This window comes from Theropithecus gelada, chromosome 20 (assembly GCF_003255815.1).
Source record: "Theropithecus gelada isolate Dixy chromosome 20, Tgel_1.0, whole genome shotgun sequence".
Taxonomy (NCBI): Eukaryota; Metazoa; Chordata; class Mammalia; order Primates; family Cercopithecidae; genus Theropithecus; species Theropithecus gelada.
The window spans coordinates 64,633,678-64,652,617 of record NC_037688.1 but is presented as its reverse complement, the minus strand read 5'-3'; the positions used below and the strand labels follow the sequence as shown (position 1 = coordinate 64,652,617).

Genomic DNA, 18,940 nt, shown 5'->3' with positions numbered 1-18,940 from the left:
CCTCCGTTTGGGACGCCCTATGCCCACCTTAACTTGAGGCTCCCATCCAAGCAGCCTCTGCGATCCTCACCGCAACCGTGCTAGGCGCGTCGGGTGGGGCGGGAATAAAGTTTTTCCAACCCAGTTTGGGGAGAGGGCTGGATAGGGAGGACCTTCCCTGCTGCAGACTTCATGGCAGGCTGCACTGTGTCCCCTTCGCTCCACGGCTGCCCCGGGGGCCCTGCTTTCGGTAGGTGCCAGCCCCCTTGCCAGCAGGATGGGCTGACCTGTGTACCGCCCCCTCCCACCCCCTTCTCCATCCCCATCCCCTCCCCCGCCTCCCGCGCGCTCGGGCCCCAGCGTCTCCGGCCCCGCCTGCGCTGGGGTCGCTGCAGTCCCCGCGGCTGCCCCGGGCTCCTTGCCCAGGCGCCCGGGCCTTATTCCAGCCTGGAGAGCGCCTCGGGGGGGAGCACAGGACAGCGAGGGAGACCGAGGCGGGGGCCCTGGGCAACCGATCTCTCCGAACCGGGGAGGCGGCCCGGATTCCGAGAGCCGGAACGCAGGGAAAGGCAAGGACGGGGCGGCCGGCGGAGGGGCGGGCGCCGCTCATCAGCCACTCCAGTCACGTCTGGGGCCACCGGCTGCTTTTTTCTTCCTTTCCCCCTTTGCTTTCTTCCCCCTCCGCTGTTGGCGAGGGCAAAGTGGCCGTGGCGGCGCCATGCCCGGGCCGGAGTGAGTGCGCGCGGGCGAAAATGGCGTACATCCAGGTAGGGCTGAGGCTGGGGGCAAGGTCCGGGGTGCGGGTAGGGGGTGCTGCGCCCCCTCCGGCTGGGAGCGCGCGGAAGGGAGGGCCCACGGCTAGGCTCCCACAAACTTGCTTCGAGAAAAAGGATGCCCGTGCGCGGGCAACCCTTGCAGCAACAGGGGTGCGCCCCGGGAGGAGAGACTGGGGACCCCCAAACCCCGGGATGGAGGGTCCTATGTGGACTCTGCAAAGCGCACCCTTGCCTCTTGGGGAGGGAATGGGGGGTGGGGCGGACTTTTCTTCCCCCCCGCCCCTCCCTCTCCTTGGCACCCCACCCCAGGGGAGGGGCCGTGGGGAGGGCGGCCCGGGGCGAGCTAGCAGCCCGGCCCGTCAGCTGCCGTTGCTGTGGTGACGGCTCCGGCTAATTGGCCGGCAGACCAAGCCTGAGGCAGCTGTTCCGACCAGGAGGGACAAGGACGTCGTCTCTCCCGGGCACTGGGTGCTGAGGGGTGGGGGACACCCGGAGGCCAGAGGCGCGCTGGTGGAGAAAAGGGAGCCTGTTACTTTAGTCCGCTGCATTGGGATCTGGGAGATGTGGACCCTCTTCACCTTGAAGAAACGTCCCCCAAGAATCCTTGGGCTGAATTAATTCTGAAATAATTTCTAAGCAGCCTTTTTTGGGGAGAGGGGGCGGAGGGGTGGGCCGGGCTTCTTGATGAAAAGACCTTTCTCCTCTGCAAGAAGGGAAGTGACCGCAGGTCAGCGCCAAGGTCAAGCAGGCAGACTCGCAGTGAGACCCGTTGAGTTGCTTGCTTCTGGTGCTGGCTCCTCTGAGCTGGGCAGAGAAGCTTACAGACTTCCACGTCCAGGGTGCATCTTGGCTCACATCTTGTCCCCTCAGCCACAGCTGGGGGTGCTGCTGGTCCTCCCATTCCCCTCTGGCTCACGTATCCCCTCATAGTGTCCTCAGACGCTTCAGCCTGCCGGGAACTCTGTGCTGTGTCACCTGGCGGAGCCTCTTCCATTCGTCTCCTGCCTTCGATTCCCCGGATTGGCTTCCCTTTCGTGGAATCGCCAGTTTCTCTTTTCAAGTTCATTGAAGGTCACAGTACTGTCCACCCACTGTGTGCTGAATGTTGTCCAGGGGCTATTCAATAGTCACCCAACAAACACTTGGGCGACCGCCTACTAAGTGCTGGCACTGGGGATGCAGTGATGAAAACAGCACAGTTCCTGCCCCTCTGAGTGCGCAATTTGGTGAGAAATGAACATGTTTACTGGCTCCGGAGGTTCTTAATGGCCGCCTTCAGCAGAGAGAAATTAAGTGACTTGCCCAAGGCCACACAGCCGCTTAGGGGTCAAGGTGGGATCTCAAGGGGGGTCGGTGCAAGATATGTTAAGCATCTCATATGACAATGAGCAGAGATGTCGGTTTTCCTTCTAGAACAAGGTGTTAAACTTTTTTTGTCCTGTGAAGTGCCAGATAGTACTTTTTTTCTCTTGGAGGCTCACATGGTCTCTGTCACAACTATTCCACTCTGACTATAGCACCAAAACTGCTATAGACAGTAGTAAATGAGTGGGTGTGGCTGTGTTCCAATAAAACTTTATTTGCAGGCACCAACATTTGAATTTTGTATACTTTGCACGAGTCAAGAGGCAGTCATCTTTTTTTTTTTTTCCCCAACCTTTTAAACTCGTACAAATCATTCTTTGCTCAAGGGCTGTAGCAAAACAGGCTGCGGGGCTGGTTTTGATCTGCGAACCTTAGTTTGCCAACCTCTGTTTAGAATGCATGCGTTTTCTTTCTTCCTCTTTCTTTCTGGTATGAATTGTTTCTCTTCCATCAGTGTCAAACATGGGAACCCAGGAGACCCAATGCCAGAAAGACCGCATGCCTGGGAACGTCAGGGTACCTCTTTCATCTTCTTTGGTTTCTCTCTGTTCCTTGACACTCATCTTGCACCTGGGCTTTGAGAAAGCTGGGAAGGCTGTTTTTCAGCAGGGGCATGAGGTGGCCTTGTCTCTGTTCACTTTGATTTCATAAATGGCCTCTTGACCACCACATGTCTAGGAAATGCTTCCCCATATTCCGAAAATGGTCATGGATTATCATGAAAAAGTATCACTTTATCCTAAACATTCTAAAGCACTTTTTCATGTAAGCCCTATGAGAGTATATTTTGCTGTTTTGTGCCCTGCTGTACCTGCCGGGACAATACCTGGTGCCTGCTGGGTACCACTATGTCTTGACAATCACCCAATTATCATCACAGAAAGGGTGCATTTTAATTTTCAACTGGACCGCACGCAAGTATTTGCAGAGTCAGTGTCCTGTCCCACCCTAACAGCACCCCTTTGAAGTATAGAGTAGCCTTTCCACTAAAGAAGAGGTAACCGAGGCTCAGAGAGGCCCCCTGACTTGTGCGAGTCACGTGATCAGTCAATGGTGAGACTAGGACTGTAGTACTTCTTGACTCAGCTCGTTGCATGGCCCCTCAGCACCTTTGGGTCTTGTTCTGTGTATGGTTTGAGTTTTGGCTTTAGAGATTTTGTGATAAGTGCCTTTGAGTATTTCCCAAGCTGTTGTTATTCCCTTACCACTTCGAGGATTTTGATTTTTTCACAAGCCACATACCACCTGTACTATGATGATGATGATGGTGATGACGATTATTTTAGACAGAGTCTAAATAACTCTGTTGCCCAGGCTGGAGTGCAGTGGTGTGATCTCGGCTCACTGCAACCTCTGCTTCTCAGGTTCAAGTGAGTCTCCTGCCTCAGCCTCCCCAGCAGCTGGGATTACAGGTGCCTGCCACCATGCCTGGCTAATTTTTTGTATTTTTAGAAGAGAGGGGGTTTCACCATGTTGGCCAGGCTGGTCTCAAGCTCCCGACCTCAGGTGATCCACCCGCCTTGGCCTCCCAAAATACTATGATTATAGGCATGAGCCACTGTGCCTAGCCCTACCTATGCTATTATTAACTTAATTTTTTTTTTTCTATAAATGGGCTCACTTTTATTTTTACTTTAACAAAATCATATGAAAAGGAAACATTACATCACTAATATCATAGGAAACCAAGATCATGTGACATGGGCAGAAGGCAACTAGAAGAATAACGCAATGGGAGTAATGCCACATTATTGAATTCTAGGTGGACATGGCTGTCTGCAAGGCTCTGGACAAGATCTACTTTCTTTGTTTAAAAGAAAGGGGATGGGTGAGGGTAGAAATTGGTAAGTGGTAAAAAGATGTTAACATGCAGTGGTACCAAATTGAGACTTTCTCCTCCTGAAGGAGAATTGGAAAGAAGATAATAACTTTCCCCCTCTTGATTCAAAGTTCTGAGTTTGAGTCCCACCTCAGTTCACCTCTGGGGCATGCCCGAGGTTGGGGTGCAGGACTTCTAACCAACCTAGTCTACTTGGCCCATTTGGAAAACCATCTTAAAGAGAAGGAGGGAGTCTGTGCCCTGAAAACCCAGGAGACGAAGATGGGGAGGTGGGGTGGGGCCACAACAGGAAGGGAGGCCCTCCTTCCTCAAGAGGACCAGATTAGGGCTTCCTTTTTAGTTCCCTCTATTTGTGGGTGGTGATAGGAAACACCCCACCATTACCATTGGAGCAGAATTGGAAGGTAGGGCCTCCGGGAGGGCGGGGGAGCCAAGTAACATCCACTGTGTGCCTGCCTGCATGTTAGCTAATCATGTCCTTTTGGGTTGGCTACATGGCTATTTCTGTATAGGAAGGTTTGCTCTTCTCCTGAAGTGTGGCTGTATTGGATAGCATGACTATCTATCCGCCCGCTCTGATTCATAACAGCATACGGTGCAAATCAAATCGAAATGCTAAAGTTTCCCATTTATTTGGTGTTGGTTAACCAGGAGGCTACCAGCAGCCCTGAAAATAGCAACACCTTGTTAGGAAGTCAGCTCCCTTCCCAGGATGGTAAGTGGAAATACGCAGGGCTTTTTTTTTTTTTTTTTTTTTTTTCTTCTGTAAATTTTTTTTTTTTGAGTTGCTGGAATATTGCTAAACTGGTCTTGTCTCTCTTTCTTTAACCCCTTCGTTCCCTTACGCCCTTGGCTTCATCGTGGATCTTAAAAGGGCAGTTGGAACCATTAAACGAGGTGGGTTCATTTGATGATTTGTTTGGTCTGGTTTCTAATCAAGAAATGCCTGACTTTCATTTTGGAGTCTTATGTGGGGCTGTGGGGATATTGAATATTCAACAATAACCTGGTGTTAATACCAGCAGAGTGTCCATTCCTTTCTAACGAAAGGAGATCCCGGTTTTGAAAAGACACCAGTTGAGAAGACAAGTTTCCCTCTCCACCCCTACTTATTCCGTTTGATTATCTCTGTCTGTTTCATGTCACCGAGATCATTTTTTACATATTTTTTCCCCTGCTTTCAAGAAGACAGAGTAATATTCATTGTGTTTTGAACATATTGTATAGCCCTTACAATGTTGTATAAACCACCCACATGTCAAGAAAGACGTTCACATAAACTACCAAAGAAAATACCTGCAAATGTTTTGCTTGCTACTAATGGCTCCAGCGAGTTGATGTTTGCTATCTTTGTGCCTGCAGTTGGTAAATAGAAATGGAAAACATTTTGTTCTAAGTGCTGAGCAGCAAAGCCAGAACTCCTGAATGTCTATTTCTCATCCGAGATCGGCTACTTTTAATTTTGGGTGTTGTTTCTCCTCTTCCTCTTCCCCACCCTGCCCACCGCCCCTCTCCCCCTACCCCCGGCCCACCTCCCCCAATGGCCTCAGGGTTTTCTTTCTAGACTCTCTGATCTGCTGCTGTGCAGATGGACCTGCCGGCACTGCTGTCAGAAGTGCTACGAGTCCAGCTGTTGCCAGTCAAGTGAGGATGAAGTTGAAATTCTGGGACCTTTCCCTGCTCAGACCCCTCCCTGGCTGTAAGTAAAACTGCTCTGAAATCAATTTCAAGACTTTTCCCTTTGTCTGAGAAGCGGGGGTTGGGGGTCTGGGCCACAGGAGGGAGGATGTGGGGGCATGAAAGAGAAGCAGGCTGAGTTTCCATGGACATCTTTGCTGCAGACTGCGGATATGTTCTGTACACCTCATTTTGTTCAGCAAGCTGGCAAGACCAGCTGGTGGCGGGGTTTTAGTTCACCTAGTGGCACATTGGGCCTTCTGAGATATGAACCGTGTAATGCTAAGTGTGTGGGCATTTTTAGTCATATAAAGTGTTGTTCCAAGCAGAAAAGGAGATCTGTGAGCCTCTATATTCTTCAAGGGCTGACCACATTCTGAGGGTTTCCATCCAAGTCCACGTGACAAGATTCCCTAGCACCCAGCCCAGGGCATGCACATAGTAAAAGCTCGATAAATATCCGTTGCATGGATGGGTAGACGGAATCAACAAACAAGCGCCTTTTTGCTGCTCCGAACAAGAACTTCAGAAACAGGGAAGCAGAAAAGCACCTCCAGGCTCCATCCTGTCCTCCAACGCTGTTTATGTTCTCTCTGGCATCTTTCGTTTTATTTCTAATTCGCTCTCCTCCCGCGCCTGCATACAACATCTCCATCTGCCAGTCGCTCAGATATTTTGGGAACGCAGTTTTGAAGCTTCTTAGCCACGTGCCTGGTCCACCTCTCCGTGACTGAGAGAGGGACGTGGTCAGAGAGCCTGGGTACAGTCAAGAAGGTCGGGGCTGGGAAGGATCAAGAAGTCATCAAGTGAGCTTGTCATGATTCGGAGGGGCAGGCCCAGAGAGGGAGAGAGGCAGCGGCCAGAACCCACAGCTGGAGCCTGGCAGGGTGGAAGGAGGCAGTGCTGTTTCAGCTCAGTCCTTGGTCTGAGATTCCAAAAGTCTCTGGTGTCCCATCTTTCCCTCCCAAGTTGGGGGCTCATGCATCAGGCCTCTTTTTCTCTTCTTAGAAGCAAGTATCAAATATTTCCATAGCAAAATGGCTCTGGATCCAGGCTCTGTGATCGCAATTACTATTTCTAGTTCTGTGACCTTGGGCAAATGGTTTAATCTCTCTGTACCTTGATTTCCCATCTGTGAAATGGGGTGATAAAAAGAATAGTATTTCTCTCAGATTTGTTGCAGGGAGTCAATGAATTTGAAATGTGGAAAAGTAGTTAGGAATGCTTGATACTTCGTTGGTGATTATAAATGTAATTCTGGCTGGGCACAGTGGCTCACACCTGTAATCCCAGCATTTTGGGAGGCTGAGGCAGGCGGATCACTTGAGCTCAGGAGTTTGAGACCAGCCTGGGCCACATAGTGAGACCCTCTCCCCCACCCCATCTCAACAAAACATCAAAAAATTAGCTGGGTGTGGTGATGTGTGCCTGTGGTCCCAGCTACTGTGGAGGCTGAGGATCGCTTGAGCCTAGGAGGTTGAGGCTGCAGTGAGCTATGATCGCGCCACTGCACTCCAGCCTGGGAAAGAATGAGACCCTATCTCAAAAAAAATAAATAAAATAAACAAATAAACAAATAAATAAATAAATAAGATATGCATATAATATGCTTAGCACAGAGTAAACGTTTTATAAGCATTTATTTCTGTCAGTATTAGGTATCAATAGAGATTAATTAAACTGATACAAACACAATGTTAAAGAACTCTTCCATTATTCATTATTCATAAGTTGTGGCCTGAATCCTACAGGTGTGTGTGAAGTTGAGATTTTGGGTGAAAGCAACTCTTTAATCAAGAGATAATTTGCAGCCAGGTGCTGTGGCTCTCATCTGTAATCCCAGTGCTTTGGGAGGCTGAGGTGGGAGGACAGCTGGAGGTCAGGAGTTTGAGACCAGCCTGCCTGGGCAACACGATGAGACCCCTATCTCTATAAAAATTTTTAAAATTAGCTGGGCATGTTGTTGCCTAGAGTTCCAGTTATTCGGGAGGCTGAGGTGGAAGGATCGCTTGAGCCTGGAAACTCAGGGCTGCAGTGAGCTATAATCATGCCACTGCATTCCAGCTTGAGCAACAGGGCAAGACTTAAAAAAAAAAAAAAAAAAAAAGGATTCCACTGGTCTATGTAGCAGAAGTTAGTTCAGTCCATCTGATGTTTTTAAAGCTATGCTCACAAGAATGCCAACTCCATGTGGGCAGGGATTTTTGCCTGTCTTGTTCACTCAGGAAAAGTTGTTGACTGACACACTATTCTTCAGGCAGAACTTGCATTCTTAAAGTGCCAATCATCAGTTGAAAAGTTAATCTGAGTTCCTTTTGTAGTTATTTCTTAAGTACAGTGTGCCAGGCGCTGTGGCATACACAGGGCTAGATAGGGTCCTATGACCATGCTTAGGGCATTTTCAATCTCATGTAGGAGGTAAGGCAGGTATATAAGTCAGGTTGCCCCCTAGAGTTGTGCATTTACACCCTGCATTCCATATATGACAGTCCTACATAAGGCCTTGTTATGAAAGAATCAGGAATGATGGCTTCAGGCGTAGCTGGATCCAGGAGCAGAAATCATGTCATCAGAGCCTTTCTCTGTTTTTCTCTCTTTCTCTCTCTCTGTTTCTTCTGTATTGGCCTCATTCTTAAGCTTGTTTTCTCCATGTGGCAGGACTAGACTTGCATTCTGTTGCCGTTGCATAAAAAGTGAACAAATAAACAAACAAAACAAAACCTGGAAAGGCTCTTATTAGCCTGGCTTGGGTTATGTACCAGTCACTTTCACTTGGAGGAAATGGTGCCAGAATCATGCCAGTTACCTGCCCACCCAGGAAACCAGGGAAATGCTCATTTCTATCCGAAACACATGAACTAAACTACTAGACCAGGGGTTGGCAAACTTTTAAAGTATCAAATAGTAAATATATTAGCCTCATGGGCCATATGGTCTCTGCTGCAGCTACTTATTTCTACCATTGTTGTGCAAAAGCAGCTGTAGACCATAAATGAAGGGGCAGGGCTGTGTTTCATTAACACTTCATTTACAAAATCAGGCAGTGAATTTGGCTTTGTAGTTTGCAGACCCCTGTAATAGACAATTGGGGTGTTGTGACTACAGAGGAGAAAATTGACTAGAGAAGTGGGCAGACACCACAAATGGACACTACATCTAGGAAGAGCTGGGGGAATAGTGGAAAATGAGCCTGCAAGCTCAGGTTGAATTGGGTCTTGAATGCCGGAGTAAGGAATTTGGATTTTCTTCTGTACCAGCGGAGACCCCTCAGAGGTGTTGAAAATCACAGTCAGGTACCTGTTTGCCCCCTAGATATCCAAATGTTGAGTGTTACAGATGCACAGCCTAGGTTCTCATGCTGAGTTGGAAGACAGTTGCATTTTGCCTTGACTGCTGCTGACCCTTTGTGTAAGCAGGGGCAGGAGGGCTGGGACCCTCTGGGAAGACACTTCTTTCGGTTTTGCCACTAGTAGAGAAGTGGACTGTAACTTTCCCAGCAGGGCCAATACGCCACACAACTCCAGGTGGCACCAATTCACATGGTGGCCATCATGAATGGCACCACCTAGGGTTGTGCAGTCTACAAACTGAACAGCTGTGCATGACCTTTGTGCTTCCCAGGATGAATGAGGTCTCTTCTGAACACTGGGCAGTGCTTGACACATTTTTGGCACTCAGCATAATGCAAAACGGTAAGAGAAATCTGTAAAGAGAAGACGGCTAAATCATTCAGAAAGCAAATTTACAGCTTTGTATTTTCCCCAGATTTATTTACCAAGTGGGCAGCTGCATGTTATCAAACAGACAGGAAGTAGAAATGTCAAGTGTATGGGCTTCGCAATGCTGTTCCTACTGCGACATTTGAGCCGAGAACCATGGGACATGCCTCTGTGGACTGGCACGTGGCAGATGAGCTGGCCCTTTGTGTGTGCTCTGTGTGTGATCTTGGGGGACACAACATTAATTGTCACATATGCTCATGTCCTGTGGGCCCCCAACTTTTCTTGGCTGGGCTGGTGAAGATTAGGAAAACTGCACAATCTAACTGGTGCCTTTTGAAGCAATGCCAGAAAGACCCTCATTGAAGAGTGAATTAAAGTCAAGTTGGTTGATTGCTTGTCGAACAAGCATATGTTGAATCCCTACAATGTGCAGAGCTCTTACGGGTCTCACAGAGATGCCTCACTTGGTGATTGGGAGTGTGTGCCATTTAGAGTTTAGCATTACTGGCTCAGTTGGGGTTCTCCCTTTTAACAGTGATGCAAATTAGTTATTCATCCTTCTCCCAACCTGTATTAGTTTGTTTTGTGTTGCGATAAAGAGATACCCAAGACTGGGTAAGGTTCAAGTGATTCTCATGCCTCAACCTCCCAAGTAGATGGGACTACAGGTGCGTGCCACCATGCCAGGTTAATTTTTGTACTTTTAGTAGAGATGGGGTTCCGCCATGTCGGCCAGGTTGGTCTTGAACTCCTGACCTCAAATGATCCACCCAGCTCAGCCTCCCAAAGTGCTGGGATTACAGGCGTGAGTCATCGCGCCCGGCTCCTGATAATGCTTTTGAAGAACAGTAGATCAGTCTCATCTCATGCACAGAATGTGTCTGAAGACTTCACAGCATTCAAAACTTGCATTTTTCAAGACAAGTTTTCCTGTAGGCTTTAATGTCACGTTGCGGGGGATGCAGCCTCGGAAGGCATAAATCTACAGCCATTATGGCTTAGGGGCATGTTATTAGCGGCATCAGTCTCAAAACGATGTCACCAGCTGTTTTTCTACCTCCTTTTCCATCCCTCCAGCATCCTTACCTAGCTTTATGAGTATTGGGGGGGAGATCTTAAAGCCCCCCAGTTGTAATAATATCAACTAAGCTGGGCATGGAGGCATGCAACTATAGTCCCAGCTACTCAGGAGGCTGAGGGCGGGAGGATCACTTTGAGCCTAGGAGTTTGAGTCCAGCCTGGGCAACATAGTGAGATCCTGTTTCTTAAACAAACAAACAAACAAAATCAATGAATTGATCGATTGATCAATCCATAAAAATGTTTCAAAATGTATTGAGCGCCTGTTTACTACACAACCAAGCACTGTTCTAAGCATTTTATTTATTTATTTTTGAGACAGGGTCTCTTGCTCTGTCTCCCAGGCTGGAGTGCATTGGCACAATCATAGCTCACTGCAGCCTCAAACTCCTGGGCTCAAGTGAGCCTCTTGCCTTAGCCTCCCAAGTGACTATGACTACAAACACAAGCCATCATGCCCAGCTAAATTTTAAATTTTTTTTTTGTAGAAACAGAGTTCTGCCATGTTGCCCAGGCTGGTCTCAAACTTTCGAGCTCAAGCGATCCTCCTGCCTCAGCTTCCCAAAGTGCTGGGATTACAGCTGTGGGCAACCATGCCCAGTCAACTTTTAGTAGAGATGGGGTCCTGCTGTGTTGACCAGGCTGGTCTCAAACTCCTGGCCTCAAGGGATCCTCCTGCCTTGGCCTCCCAAAATGCTGGGATTATATGTGTGAGCCACCATGCTCGGCCTCTCACATTTTATATATGTTAACTCATTCAGGGTTTGCAACCACCATATAATGTGGGTACTGTCAATATTTCCACTTTACAGATGGGGAAATGGAGGTACGGGAGGGGAAAGGGACTTACCCCAGCACCCAGCCAGGGTTCAGCCCCAGCGGTTCTCTTAATCACTACCCCATATCGTCTTTCTTCTCCATCCACCCTTACCCGCTCCTTCCCAATTTCTCAGCAGTTCTTTATTGGGAGCACATTGAGTCACGGCTGCTGCTAATTTATAGCTATTTCTTGACATCAAACTTCTGTTCAGAAATTGTTGATTTTCAGGGCCATTTCTGCCACGCAAAGAACCCTTGAGTGACATTGTTATAGGATATTTTTAAAAGATCTTAAATTATAGACACAGTGACTATTGAAATACCAGGACATTTGTAACCAAAAGCAGAAGTTTGGATGCCTATAAACCACCAGACGGTTCACTGCAGACTAGAGATTGACAGGTCTCGGGCTTCACTGAGCCAAAGTGGCGCCCCCATGTGGCGACAGCCTAAGTTTACACAGTTCTCCGCCCAGCCCCAGCTTTGAAATTATGCAAGTTCTTGACAGATTGTTCTAAATCGGGGAATATTTCTTCATATCATTTCACATTTGGTGCAAAAAGCAAGACGTTGTTGAGAGTTTAAGGACACCACACTGTTTCAAATTTGCATTATTCCATGTTGCATAAAATGGGTCTGAGAGCGGTTTCATCGCGGGTCTTAACCCCCAAGGGACAGAGATACCAGTCCCTCGGGATCCCTGGACAGCTACTGACACCTCTTCCCTTCCTATAGGATGGCCAGCCGGAGCAGTGACAAGGATGGTGACTCTGTCCACACGGCCAGCGAAGTCCCGCTGACCCCACGGACCAATTCCCCGGATGGAAGACGATCGTCCTCAGACACATCCAAGTCCACGTACAGCCTGACGCGGAGGATTTCAAGTAAGTATCTCCGCTGTACCTCTCTGGGGGCCCTGGCTGGCTTTTCCAGACACTCCCACGGAGAGTCATGAAGGGCAGTGTGGTTGCTGCGGGAGGGCGGCAGAGTGGGGTGACAGTCCAGGAGACAGGGGGAGAGAGAGATAATGACGGTGTGACAGAGGACGGCATCACACCTGATTGCTGATGAGTTCAATCAAAAGCAATCATTTTGATTGATTTTTGCTTTTATTAATTTTAAGTTTGATTGAATTGGCTGAATTGATTCACATTGTCAGTGTATATCATTTCAGATTCTGAAAGATGGGTGTGGCTATATTATATAGAAGGGCTTGTCAATTCTGGTGACTTTGGGAGCTAGGCGGGTTGCATCAGTGGCCAAATGCAGAGGTTACATAGAGATAAACATTGCCTGAGTGCGGTGACAAATGGCAGCTGCCGCTCTGCCTGGAGAGTTACTAGGGCAGGGTGAAGACTTCAGTCAATTGAAAAGTGAATGCCCCATTGAAAGGGGAGCAGGGCGGCTGCTGCTCAGCTTGGCCAATGGTAGCTGTATGGGATTGGGGGCCCAGTATTGTCTGATCTTTGTAAAGAGATATTGGCAATCTGGGTTTTTTTTTCTTTTTTTATATGAAACATTCTTACTTTCGAGCCTAAACAAAATGTATGTGCAGCCATCAAACTTGGCCGCCCAATTTGTCTACTCTGTTATGTGGCATATGTGTTTGACCAAACAGCATGATTTGGGTGAGGAGGAAAAAGGAAGATAAACACCCAGAGACTCCCAACCTCCTTCTGCTCCACAAAAGTATCTCTTCTCTGCATGAACTGATGTCTGAAATTCACTAAACAGAGAGAAAAGCTTAAAATGCCTGAAACAAGTCCATTCAGGTGGAGATCATTGGTGTCCAACCTTTCCTGGGGGTAGAGGGAAAAGAAAAAAGTAGGAAAAAAAAAAAAAGAGTTCAAGGGCATGAAATAGTGAAACAGAGGGAGCACTGGGTTTCCTTAGGCCTCAGTCTTCCCATCTGTAAAATGAGAGGGCTGATCTAGAACTGTGCTGTCTGGTGTAACAGTCACCAGACACACGTAGCTGTTGAGCATGCAAATGGTGAGACTGAATCTTACTGATGTTCTGTGAGTGCAAAATATGTACTGGACTTTCAAGACAGTGAGAAAATAAAAGGCCTGGTGCAGTGACTTGTGCCTATAATCCCAGCACTTTGGGAGACCGAGGCGGGAGGATCACCTGAGGTCAGGAGTTCGAGACTAGGCTGGCTAACATGGTGAAACCCTATCTCTACTAAAAATACAAAATTAGATGGGCATGGTAGCGCATGCCTGTAATCCCAGCTACTTGGGAGGCTGAGGCAGTAGGATCACTTGAACCCGAGAGGCGGAGGTTGCAGTGAGCCGAGATCGCACCACTGCACTCCAGCTCAGGCAACAAAAGTGAAATGCTGTCTCCAAAAAAAAAAGAGAGAGAGAGAGAATTTAAAGTATCTCACTAAAATGTTTTTCTATTGGTTCCATGTTGAAATGATTATATATTGGATATAGTGGGTTAAATAAAATAAAATACTAAAATTAATTTTGCGGGCCAGGTGCGGTGGCTCATGCCTGTAATCCCAGCACTTTGGGAGGCCAAGGCAGGCAGATTGCTTGAGGCCAGGAGTTCAAGACCATCCTGGCCAACATGACGAAACACCATCTCTACTAAAAATGCAAAAATGGGCCAGGTGTGGTGGTACACAACTGCGGTCCCAGCCACTTGGGAGGCTGCGGCATGAGAATCACTTGTACCTGGAAGGCGGAGGTTGCAGTGAGCCGAGATCCGCCACTGCACTCCAGGCTGGGCGACAGAGCAAGACTCTGTCTCAGAATAAACAAATAAATTACATTACATTAAAGGAATTTTGCCCTTTTTTTTGGCATGTTTTTAAAGTCATGGCTGCCAGGATATTTTAAGTTACATATGTGGCTTGCATTTCTGGCTTGCGTTATCTTTCTGTGGACAGTGTGGGCCTAGATGATTTCTGAGTCTTATGCCTAGCTCTGAACACAGGTGATTTCCATTTAGCACACATCTGTCAGAGTACCTCCCATGCCTCAGGCAAATGTCTCATAAAGACAGCTGTTAGGGCAATTAGCAAGAATGCCATGAGCTCATTGCTAGAAGAGTGGGATGCACAAAAGTTAGAATTATGAACTTGGGATCAATGCACTCTGCTGGTTCATGGAAGGGAGAGAGGCAGCCCGTAAGCGATGAAGTTTGAATACGAACCTTGAAGAAGTATAATCGTTCCCATGTATTGGTCTGTGCCTATGGGCACATTCTGTGCCATGCCCTTTCCATGCCCTCGTTCAGTGAATCTTCATCACATTCTTTGAGGTAGGTGCCATTATTGACTCTATTTTACTGATGGGAAAACAGAGTCCCAGAGAGTCAAAAGAATATGCCCGGAGTCACATGGCTCATTGTTAATGAGTGCATGAGTAGTGAGTAAGTGGCTGAGAGGGAATTCTACCCAGACACTCTGGTCCCAGAGCTCACTTTCTTAAAGTGGAGACATCATAGGATAATGGTTAGAGCCAGACTCTGGGGCCAGCTAGACCAGCCTGACCCCTGGCTCCTCCACTTGCAAGTGTGTGACCTTCAGAAAGTTACTTAAAGCTTCTGTTTCCTCGTCTATAAAGTGAGGATAATAGTAATTATCTAAGAATTCAAGGGCATGTGAAGATTGTGATTGCACATATGAGATGATGTGATGTACTCAGTCTATTAGAGCAGTGCCTGGCACTTAGCTGCTGTGATGACGGCAGTGGTGACAAGAGTGCCACCGTACTGTCTGTCACAGAATCAGTGAGTATTTCAGAGTGTGGAGAAAGATGGCAAGGATCATTCTGAAGCAGAGTAAACAGTGCAAGAATCTGCTCACCTGCAAAGTTGCCCAGGTGTGCCCTGTATGTGGCTGTCTTCATTGTTATTTCTGGTGGCTCTCAGGTCTTGAGTCAAGACGTCCCAGCTCTCCACTCATCGACATTAAACCCATCGAGTTTGGCGTTCTCAGCGCCAAGAAGGAGCCCATCCAGCCTTCGGTGCTCAGACGGACCTATACCCCCGACGACTATTTCAGGAAGTTCGAACCCCACCTGTACTCCCTCGACTCCAGCAGTGACGACGTGGACTGTCTGACGGACGAGGAGATCCTGTCCAAGTACCAGCTGGGCATGCTGCACTTCAGCACTCAGTACGACCTGCTGCACAACCACCTCACCGTGCGCGTGATCGAGGCCAGAGACCTGCCACCTCCCATCTCCCACGACGGCTCGCGTCAGGACATGGCACACTCCAACCCCTACGTCAAGATCTGTCTCCTGCCAGATCAGAAGAACTCAAAGCAGACCGGGGTCAAACGCAAGACCCAGAAACCCGTGTTTGAGGAGCGCTACACCTTCGAGATCCCCTTCCTGGAGGCCCAGAGGAGGACCCTGCTCCTGACCGTGGTGGATTTTGATAAGTTCTCCCGCCACTGTGTCATTGGGAAAGTTTCCGTGCCTTTGTGTGAAGTTGACCTGGTCAAGGGCGGGCACTGGTGGAAGGCGCTGATTCCCAGTTCTCAGGTAAGGGATGGGTTTGTGGTGTTTCCTCCTGGGAGCTTTTTAAAAAAGGGATCGTTTTAATTTTATTTTACTGTTTAAAAGGCTTTTTTGGATTTTTAAAACTTTTTATTTTGAAATAATTTTTGACTCATAAGAGGTTGCAAAATAGCAGAGAGTTCCTGTGTCCTCTTGATCCAGCATGATAGCGTCTTATACAACCAGGAAATAGACATTGGTAACTAACCTAACGCTTACTCAGATTTCACTAGTTTTTATAGACATCACTCCTGTGTGTGTCTTTCTGTGAAAATTTATCACACGTATAGATTCATGTAACCACCACCACTCTGGAAGCCTTTTTTAAATGATTGATGCTGAGTTATTTAATAAGGAGAATGATTGCACAGGGTATAAAGCTATCAATCATTTTGACTTTCAGAAATTGATTTGGGGGGAAAAAGTGAAGGCTGGAAAACAAGATGATGCATGGATGCTTTTCAGCCCAACTGTTAGATTGGCTTCCTTCCCCCTGTCCAGCCCAGGGAAATGTGGTTGGCTGCTCGGGAAGCCACCCACGGACCAGGCTGTGTCTCCAGTCGGCTGTCGGGCATTCCTGCATCTTAGAGGATAACCGTCTACCCATTGTGGGTAGAAGGATGTGGGGAGCCCAAGGAAAGGAAAAGACCCAGCCACTCCTTCCTCCCTCCCTCCCTTCCCACTTCTCTCTTCGCTCCCTTCCTCCCTTCCTTCCCCAATCCCCTCTTCCCTTCCTTCCCCGCTTCCCTCTTCCCTCCCTTTTTCCCTCCCTCACCTCCTTCCTTCCTCCCCTCCTCCTGTCTTCCCTTCCTTCTCTCCCTGTCCTGTGGGATGGCTGGTGTAGGAACAGGGACAGGAGATGGAGAAACAAGGGAGGGGGTTTGGCCACCATGAGGTCAATAAGAGTTGCCTTCCAGGCCAGGCGCAGTGGCTTATGCCTGTAATCCCAGCACTTTGGGAGGCTGAGGCAGGAGAATCACTGGAGTCCAGGCATGTGAGACCAGCCTGGGCAGCACAATGAGATCCCGCCTCTACAAAAAAAAATGTAAAAATTAGCTAGGCATGGTGGTGCACATCTGTAATTCCAGCTACTTGGGAGGCTGAGGCAGGAGGATCTCTTGAGCCCAGAGTTCGAGGCTGCAGTGAGCTATGATAGAGCCAGTGCACTCACTCCAGCTCACTCCAGGCTGGGTGACAGAGTGAGACCCTGTCTCTAAAAAAAAAAAAAAAAATTGCCTTTCCATGGGGAGCCATTTGGTGACACGCAGAGAAAATGGCCTTGGGTCTAATCTGCAACCTTCCTCCCACTGCCTAACTGTTGCTAGGCTCCTCTGCTCCCTCACCCCTCTGCTCCCTCACCTCACTTCAGGTGAAATGGAGGTAGCAATACCACCTTGCAGCGAGGGCCTGGCGGGTGGTGAGCTCTCCACAGTGGCAGCCCCCATTGTCAGGAGAGGACGTCTTCTATTGTGAACCCATTCAGAGTGAGCCTGTAATGCATCGCCTTCCAGTGCACTAAGCGGTAATCACACCTGGTGAATATCTAATTGGGCAGACAACAGGTGGGGAGTGTTCCGGTTCACTCCTGATGCTGAGCCTTCTTGCGGCAGAGGAGCTGGCGTCTCCTGAGCTGAGTTAATCTCGGGGCTGCCGTCTCCCTTCCATCTGAAGAGGGACAGCCAGGCCTGTTTTATGTCACTGCGAGAGCAGGTTTCTCCCAGACAAGGGCTGGCTCCTCACCCTTGATAAAGCTGCAGGCTGTGCTTTAGTTTCATGGGGACCTTTGGGTGCCTCTAAGAATTAAAAGTATTCATGTGTATAGGGCTGAGTGCAATGGCTCACACCTGTAATCCCAGCACTTTGGGAGGTTGAGGTGGGAGGATGGCTTGAGCCCAAGAGTTAGAGACTAGCCTGAGAAACATAGTGACACCTTCTTTCTTTCTTTCTTTCTTTTTTTTTTTGAGACAGAGTCTCGCTCTGTCGCCCGGGCTGGAGTGCAGCGGCCGGATCTCAACTCACTGCAAGCTCCGCCTCCCGGGTTCGCGCCATTCTCCTGCCTCAGCCTCCCGAGTAGCTGGGACTACAGGCGCCCGCCACCTCGCCCAGCTAGTTTTTTGTATTTTTTAGTAGAGACGGGGTTTCACCGTCTTAGCCAGGATGGTCTCGATCTCCTGACCTTGTGATCCGCCCGTCTCAGCCTCCCAAAGTGCTGGGATTACAGGCTTGAGCCACCGCGCCCGGCCTCGTGACACCTTATTTCTACAAAACATTAAAAAAAAAAAAAAAAAAAAAAAAAAGCCAGGCATGGTGGCATGTCCCTGTAGTCCCAGCTACTCGGGAGGCTGAGGCAGGAGGATTGCTTGAGCCCAGGAGTTTGAGGCTGCAGTGAGCTATGATTGCGCCAATGCACTCCAGCCTGGGCAATAGAGTGAGGCCTTGTCTCTAAAAATATAAAATAACAAAAGTGTGTATAAAGTTGAAATATTGCAGGCAGGTCAACTGCTGTAACTGCTCATCTGATTTACACTCTGGTCTGTCACACTCGGGCTTCCAGCCTTGCTGGTGCTATTATCAGCCAAGTAGTGGCTGTTAATGCCTTTAATTGTGGATTTGACTCTTAAATCCCGGCTGTAAATGCCTTCTGTCTCTCATTCCTGATGATGATGAGTGTTTTCTTAGTACTGTTCAAAATAGTTTTTGGAAGCGTCATCTGGACCCTTAAGATATTTGTTTTCCTTCTATCCTCCCCTCTTTATTATTCTTTGTTTTTTTCTTCTCTGATCTGCTCATTTCTTCCTTCTGTTTTTCTTGAGATCCTATTATGTGCCCAGCATTTCTAGTTGGATTAATAAAAATGAATCCCATACCATTCCTAGCAGCAGGAAACTTCCAATCTAGTGGGAAAGAGAGTTTGGTAAACAGCAAGCCATAATGCAGTGTGCCCCATGCGGTAATAAATGGGCAATCAGCACTCATTTTGATTTTTAAAAATTATTTTGTTTTATTATTTATTTATTTATTTATTTTGAGGTGGAGTCTCGCTCTGTCCCCCAGGCTAGAGTGCAGTGGTGCGATCTCCGCTCACTGCAAGCTCCGCCTCCCGGGCTTACGCCATTCTCCTGCCTCAGCCTCCTGAGTAGCTGGGACTAAGGCGCCCGCCAC

General features: G+C 48.4%; 1 protein-coding gene across 2 annotated transcripts in view; it reads left to right on the top strand.

The window, feature by feature from the left end:
• The first annotated feature begins 303 nt into the window (after positions 1–303).
• SYT17 (synaptotagmin 17) overlaps positions 304–18,940 on the top strand; it is a 93,938-nt gene continuing 75,301 nt past the window's right edge. Inside the window, exons 1-5 of one of the 2 annotated variants that reach the window (XM_025370845.1) lie at positions 304–746; positions 4,840–4,857; positions 5,511–5,659; positions 11,994–12,142; positions 15,144–15,763. In XM_025370845.1, the coding sequence (XP_025226630.1) occupies positions 732–746; positions 4,840–4,857; positions 5,511–5,659; positions 11,994–12,142; positions 15,144–15,763 (951 nt within the window). In that variant the 5' untranslated portion in view covers positions 304–731. Of the gene's footprint in view, positions 747–4,422; positions 4,676–4,839; positions 4,858–5,510; positions 5,660–11,993; positions 12,143–15,143; positions 15,764–18,940 lie in introns of those variants that run through there. The other variant, XM_025370846.1, reaches the window with a different exon arrangement.